Raw genomic sequence first — 7,941 nt, 5'->3', positions numbered from 1 at the left:
TAAACTGCCATTCATGATCTGAGAGATCGTGCCATATGCGCTCCACCCAATTCTTATTCTTCTAGTTATTTCCCTCTCATGATCCGGATCAGCTGTCACTACCCGCCCAAAATAGACATATTCTCTTACTACTTCTAGCACCGTGCCATCAATTGTGAACTGCTGTTCTCTTGCTAGACTGTTGAATATTACTTTGGTTTTCTGCATGTTAATTTTTAGCCCCACCTTTCTGCTCTGCCTGTCTAATTCATAGATCATGTTTTGCAGTTCATGTCCTGAGTGACTTAGCAATGCAATGTCATCAGAAAATCGCAGATTACTTAGGTATTCTCCATTAACTCTTATCCCCAACTGTTACCGTTTCAGGCCCCGGAATACCTCCTGTAAACAGGCAGTGAATAGCATAGGCGAGATCGTGTCTCCCTGCCTGACACCTTTCCTTATTCGAATTTTATTGCTGGCACACATCACTGCGCGTCCCTTACACCGACAACGTCAGTAAACAGATAGGGCGAGCTTGAAGGCTGACCCTTCTGCCCACTGACGTGAAAGGGGTAGGGGGCGCTCGGTGCGATGTGTCGCCCTAGTTGGTTGCGAGCTACTGCGAGCAGCGATTTTTTAAAATTATTTTTAAGTTATAGAGTCCACGCAGAGCTTTGAAATTTCACTAGAATACCCAAAATGACCACCTCTACAGATCTTTTGCACTGGAATGTGGCCGTCGTAATCACTTAAGGGCCCCTTTCAGTACGTCAAGAATTTTCCAAGCGTGTCAAGTTCCTTTCTAGAAATGGTTCCGGTGAATGGCGGTCTTCACTAAACCGGCAGGCTTGTGCACTTCATCAAATCTGACAGCAGCTATTAGAAACATATACTTAAGCCTTCGCATCCACGAATTAGTAGAATAATGTTGAGTCCGGAACTTGTGGAACATGTAATTCACCTTTAACGCCTTCTCAGATATGTTCTCCCAACAAAAAGGAAAACCTCACAGAGGTTGTCATGTTTCAAAAGTTCACAAAAGCTTCAACTACTAAAACGTCAGCATGAGATCGACCTTCCACACTCCTGCGGGGCGGATAAATGACAAACTCCACGCGAGCGGCCACTGCAAACCCATTACGGTCGCACGACAGAGCAGTTTTTGAGAGTCCCCACTCCTCAGTTGCATCTGGTTGTCACTGGTCAACAAGTGAGACGGCTGTCCTCGGTTAGAACACACGGCGCTGATTTTGGTGCTTTTACTTCCAAGAATGTTTGCGTTACAAATATCGCCTTGAAACGAAAGCCATGGTGCAGGTAGTTTCCATGTGTTGACGAGAAAATCTAAAGACAACGAGTTTTGTGTACCGACAACAAAGGGCCCCCAGCCACTGCTTAGGCTGCACGTATACCCTTTGTCAAAAGTTTAGAGGCCAGGGGGACTGGTATCTGAGCCACGTCGTGTGGCTCGTTATGCATCTCCAGCATTCCAGATCTCCTGAAGGTAAAAGGAAACTTTGGCCCTTCCACCTGTGGAGGCTAGAACTTCCATGGATGCTGCAGAAGCTCCCCTACACGGCTTTGAAGCGAGCATCTCTGCGGCCTAAGCTTAAAAAAATGAACGGCTGTACTCCTGTCTACATGATGTACCACGTTTACAACATGGCGTTCTCGGGGTATCCTTCGACAGCGATGGCCTAGAGTCACATAACTCAAAAGTCTTACATCACCTGCTTGCCCTTGAGAATACAACCCTGTTGCCAAGCGGACCGCTCATCGACTACAAAGCGCCGTTGGTCATTATGGCATGGCTGCGATCACGCTTGACTCATTTGTTCCGTAAGAGTACGAAAAATCTATGTTTCGCCTCTCATTGGACGTTTGTTTTCTTCCAGGTGAAAGAAAGGAGAGGTGAGTCGGTCGATGGCAGAGTACGTAAGATAATGCCTCGTTAGTCGACGATTAGTAGTGTACGCTGGTTCTCCTTAGGGCACAGTCTAATCTCATCTCGTACTTCTAGCTGATATAGCAGATATTGACTTCAGTGACTGCGCTTCCATTGCCACTGGCGTTGTAGGTGCACTTATAGTGTTCTTTCTAATTTCATGGGCACGCCAGCAAGCGTCCTTCCAAATTGACTAGGGTTGGCCAGTAATTTCATCTTGCCAGCGAAAACTCATGTGATGACGCGCCGACTTGTGAGACACGCTTCAGGCAAGAAATTGAGCAGAGTCGTGCCCAAAATAAGACAAGACGTCTCGTCGTTCTGTCATAATTTTTGCAGTACTTTTCTATAGTTCTGTCTCTACAACTACGAACACTGTCAGGGAAGGCGCATAGCTCGCTTTCTTATTAAACCCCAACTGGAAGGCGTATTCACTACGACATTTGTTGCCAACTGGTTCCACAGGTCGGTCATGAACGAGATCTTGATGGCCCTCTTGGTGGTTCTCAGCCTGATCCTTATGGTCGTCGCTGCGTTCATCCTCGTTATACGTAAGTGTCGCTATCGCTAGCTTTTAGTGGTCTCATGCTGTGTTACCGTCTTGGTAAAAATTGTAAGCTATCAAACTAATAATGCTGCCTTCTAATTCTATTTTTTTTTTCGTTGCAATACATACGCCATTGTGCTGTCTCCGCGTTCTTTGAGTTCCACCTGTATCACGAAGAGCTGTTTATGTGCGATGGCGTAGGTGGCACTGTACTCAACGACAGTCCAGAACGTGTTCCTTCTGGCCACGACACCTACACACACAGACGCAAATTTCTTCGTTTTGTTTCTTCAAATGTCAACACGAAACCAAGTTGCAAAAAGAGTGTGGCTGATAGTTCAAGATTCCAAACAAATGTCCAGCACTGGTATATGCAGCGAAAGGAAGTACAAACATGTACCATTTTGGAAAACATGCCCAGTCTGATTTCTAATTTGCTTATTCTAATAGTGTAGTGCTCATCCGAAAAGGTAGGCGTATCATTCACCATCATAAACATTTTTTTTTTGTTTACTGAGAATATAAGATTGGAACAGCATTTATTAAAAATTGAGGAGCAACTTTTGCCTGTGCGTGCGGTTACAAACAATGTGACCCGATTAGCACTTTTTATGTAATTTTGTCATTGAGTGGAGATTCTTGCTCGCAGCCAGTGGATGGCTCATACTTCTTGGAGCAATTAGTTACTGAAGCCTTTATCAAAACAAGAAAATTAGCGAGGCAAAAAACCAAAGCGAAGGAAAAATCAAAGTGTGCAACGCAGGGGTCGCTAACGCATTCCTGTACATTAACGAATGCTCGCTTAAGATGCATTGTAGCAACAAAACCAAGAATCGCATCACCACGTGTCGTAGTCATAACGAGTTCCGGGAGTTGCAAAAATTAATAACTGCAGAAAATCCGTTCCTTTGTGCGCGTGGCCGTCTTAGTTGGAGGCGTACTAGACCATTCCGTGATAAGGAATTGAAAGTCGCCATCTAATATCATAGGACAGTTATAAAAATTGCCTTGAACTGCTGCTAAGACGTTGTATAGCTCATCGAGAAACCTTTATGCGCAATTTGGGGGCCTGCAGCAAGCCCCGGGAATCAGCGTACCAAGCCGCAGATAACAAGTCACTCACATTTTCGAAACAATGAATGAGTAAATGTTCGACGCGGATCTGTTTTCCGAGGGCTATAATAACTACGCCGGCTTTTCATTCCGTTTTATCTTTACGCTAAATGGAAAGATAGTTAAAATATGCAGATCATTATTGTCAATGCCAGGACTGAGGCAGTGTTCGAAAGATTACATCAGCAGAGCCCGTGTGGACGGTACACGTACTTGTACAACTGCTGCCCAATGAAGGAGACCACTTTGCATGTGCGGTTGCAGGCGCCGCACGTAAATATGACTCACAGTTGTAGATGTAACCAGGAGGAGGCAAAAACACGCTTAGAAGGCCGCGTTTATCACTGTTCTGCTACTCTCAGCCCCAAAGCCTGCTTTTGTTTCCAGTGACTAGCGTACCCCATTGCAATTCTCACTGCGACTCGGAAACGTTTCCACGCTGTTCTTACATGCGAGCACACGTTGGTGATTGTTCTGTAATCATTTACAGGAGTCGAAGAAGGCGGCCCTGATGGTGAGTGTGAGCCGAACATGGCGGAACTTGTGCCAAAACAGGTTCATTTACGTGTGCAACGTCATTCCTACTCGATGACTGTGCATGTACATGCAGTGGATTCTAGCAGATCAAGCGAGTGGAAGCTGCTGCCGCTCCCAGCAGCGAAGTGGTGGGCCCTCCAAAAATGAAAGCAGGCTTTCTCAGATCGCTGCCTACTGTCTAGCTTTCTAAGTCGATTTCTAAGTTTCTAAATCCGTTTCTAAGTCGGCTCCGGTTGTCACTGCCCGGTAACCCGAATACAAAACTCCACGGCGTTTACAGGCAGTTTTCCAAGCAGTTTAGGCTGAGCCAACCATTCTGACTCGACCGCCGATATTTTTGTACTAAAGCTCGCTCTGACCACTCGTAAGCCATTTGCATGTATCAGAGAAGCAGATTTGATCCTAGCAAGCCCGGACTTAAATGGCGGACCGGCTTTTAAAGGCGCGCCCGCTGGAATTTCCGCCGCCGTCGCGTCATAACTGCCGAGGTCACGAGACCATCGCCAGCCTCGCTCCAGAACGCCGTCGCGTGGCATAACTAAACTACAATACCGTAGCTACATCGCCATCATCCCTGGCGGCGCGCGGCTTGGATCGCACTGCAGCGCTCGTCTCAAAAATGCTCAAAATATGGCTGCCGCCCACGAAGCAGCGCAAGTCAGCAACGAGAACTTATCTCGAAGGAATGGTGACGGTAACAAGCTGGAAATATGGTTTTTGGTTTATGGGGGTTTAACGTTCCAAAGCGACTCAGGCTATGAGAGGCGCCGTAGTGAAGGGCTCCGGAAATTTCGACCACCTGGGGTTCTTTAACATGTAAGACATCGCACAGCACACGGGCCTCTAAAATTTCGCCTCCATCGAAATTCAGCCGCCGCGGCCGGGGTCGAACCCTCGTTTCTCGGGTGCGCAGCCAAGCGCCGTAACCACTGAGCCACCGCGGCGGTGTAACAACAGCAGTGATAATTGCTTAGGAAGACACTTTAACACCGCACAGTTGCTTACTTTCCGCCGATGTCAGGTGGGCTTACATAGCTTCATAAACAGCCGACAGCATTATCTAAACAGAATTTATAATATAATTTTTATGCCTCACTGTGCAGTCAGGAATTTTAAACCCACGCTCCGCGAACAGCTCACATGTTTTTCTTGTTGTGGAGCTTTGAAGCGTCAAACACACAATATCCGATTGCTGTTCTTTATATCAATCTTATAACCCCTTTATAACTACATCTGTAAAACAGCGGTGATATCACGAGTGACCATATATTTGTCTTCACAAAATGTTTTGAAAGGCAGATACGAGCGCTTACACCTGAAAGCTTCTTGTTTTGTATGCGCGTTTTTTTTGCTGGGAGAAATTCTTGATTATTAAGAAAGCGTTTTGGGACATCACCGTAATGTCTGTTGAAAATCGGCCGACCCACCACTGCGCTCATCTACTGTAACTGAGTGCAGCCTTCCCAGTGATCATCAACATCGTTTTTACCTGCACCACCACCTTCATCAGCAGTCGAGTAACTTAGTGGTAATGAAATTTCTCTACGGCCTGTGAACAAAATACTTGCGCGGGCATCTTAGGATACCGAGCTGACGAGTGCTTGGACCGTCCGTTAGAGACGCATTGCTTGGCACAATCTATCAGAAAAGTAGAGCATAAATATGCAAACAAATCAAGCTAATCAGAAGTGCTACAGAGTACAGAACAGTGAAACAAAAGAGAAAAGCAAAATTTTAAAATATAAGAATTATTTTACATCCGCAGTCGAAGAGTCATTGTTCACAATGTAACGGCTATGGGTCTTGGTACATGCAATAAGGCCTACTACTCCCAGTGTGTACACTTGGCAGTGGATGAGCAGAGCCCGAACAGAAATTTATGGTGTCCAAAAAGCCTCCTTACAAGCAGAGCTAGCCTTTTTAGTGAACTAGGGGGTAAATTTAGGCTATTGGGAAAAAAAACAAGCTGAAAAAACACGAAAGATTTCTTGCTTTCCACTCCGGATTGTGTTGTTAGTTTTGAGAATGGCTGGCTCTAGAAGCACGAATGATTTATGCTGTCTGCTATGTGTTTATCTGTTTTGATCCAGAGGATACTACTAGCGACACTGAAGACGCCACCATCCCAACGCTACTGTCGGTATCGGCTCCGGATGGCACTGCTCATGTGGTTTCGACTTCCGTCTCCGTTGACCGCGCATCATCGGGAACCGTTCACGCCGAAGCTGGATTGAACGGCTGGACGATCGCAAAGTGGCAGCCCTCCGTCGACCCAACCCATTAGGGACAAACGCTTTAGCTCTGCTCGAAACGAAGCTTTGGGTGCATAAGTATGCGAAAACGTTGCCAATAAATGCGAACATTTGATTCAGAGCCTGGCTCAAGGGCAAAGGATGACTATGGAATCTGCGGCACAGTGCAGATAAACTGAAGAGAATAAAATAGAATTAAATAGTTGAACAGTGAAATAAGGCTGAAGGATGTAAGTCAATGAAGGGGCAGAAAGTCGCATTGGCCGTAACCTTACCGCTGTATTTCACACAGATTAATCTTCGATAATTACCTTCAGCATGCATGCTATCACAGTTTAGATCGGAGTACTATTGCGTTGCTGCATCCCAAGGACTTGCTGTGTGTCATTATTAGGTGTGCATTCACATTAAATATGGTCGAGGTTGGTTATATCAACTTTTACAGTTTTTATGTGGGGATACATTGAAAAATCCTGGTCCTAATACTCCAAAGATGAATACCGATCGCGAGGCTACTGCTAAAATGAGTGCAGTAAAACGGATAGAACTTGGTCAGGCATAATTTTTTCAGAAATTAGACACTACACATTTCTGCATACAAAGAACATCGCCTGCTGAAATTGCACAAAAAATAAATTTCCAGCTGTGTTGCAGTCAGTGGGTGCTAACGGCAGTACGTTAAAAGTTGTAATTATTTAAAGGTAGTAACGATAGCTTCTTTAATGGATTAAGTTCAAAAGTGCGCAGCAATCGTAAGGAATTGTTGCAGGTTTTCAAACTTAATCGCCATGAATCGGTCGAAATAATGAATTTAGATTTCGACGGTGGATTCAATACTAACGATGCTGATAATTCATGCTGCTTTAATCAATTGTTTTCAATTTGCTTTTGCGTCAGCGTACGTCAGCAAACTTAAGCAAACGCGGGGATCTGTAATTGCAACTATGAATTAATTGCTTTTACCAAACGTAGCGTGCAAAAGCGGCTTAGTGACATCAACACTACTACTGCCAGTGGTCCTAACGGCCTAACTCCTTTTACCTAAAATCCTCTGTGAACGTCATTGCTCCTTACCTAGTCACCTTGTTCAAACGATAATGCAGTACCAGTGCATAACAGTGGTTAAAAACTTGTCTCAATTACCGGGCAATTTCTCCAACAAATGAGTTATTAAACGCTTCATTATATGATTTACAGTACACAAAAGAACGTGCAATTGTTCGTTCTTTCGGCCTCTTACACTGCTTGCTACAGGTGGCTTCCTCCGGGTGCGCTGTGCTTTTATTTTCTGTTCCAATTTTTATTTTTATTCCTAGGTACGATCTATAGGTATATGCATTTCTATGCAACTAAGCATAATCATGCTGAGCTTTCTTTGTCATAACAGCAGCATAATACATGATGAGTTGAATGAATATGTTAAATGCAAAGCACATTATACCAGATGCCGGTCATTGTTTAGTAATATATTTTTCTTTTATTTAATTGCTGGCCCTAGTCGTTTTGACAAACTACAATTCGGCCTTCTGGACGAAAAATTTGGAGACTGGTTTAAGCCACGAAGC

At 44.8% G+C, this 7,941-nt stretch overlaps 1 protein-coding gene across 1 annotated transcript; it reads left to right on the top strand.

Annotated features, from left to right (window-relative positions):
• The first annotated feature begins 1,644 nt into the window (after positions 1–1,644).
• LOC149340041 (uncharacterized) lies at positions 1,645–6,408 on the top strand. Its single transcript, XM_089551043.1, has 4 exons — positions 1,645–1,658; positions 2,393–2,478; positions 4,078–4,101; positions 6,215–6,408. The coding sequence occupies exons 1-4, from the start codon at positions 1,645–1,647 to the stop codon at positions 6,406–6,408; spliced, it is 318 nt and encodes a 105-aa protein (XP_089407169.1).
• The last annotated feature ends 1,533 nt before the right edge of the window (positions 6,409–7,941 follow it).

The sequence above is a fragment of the Amblyomma mixtum genome, chromosome 6 (genome assembly GCF_055824585.1).
Source record: "Amblyomma mixtum isolate Tamu chromosome 6, ASM5582458v1, whole genome shotgun sequence".
NCBI lineage: Eukaryota > Metazoa > Arthropoda > Arachnida > Ixodida > Ixodidae > Amblyomma > Amblyomma mixtum.
This window is presented reverse-complemented; position numbering and strand designations above follow the sequence as displayed.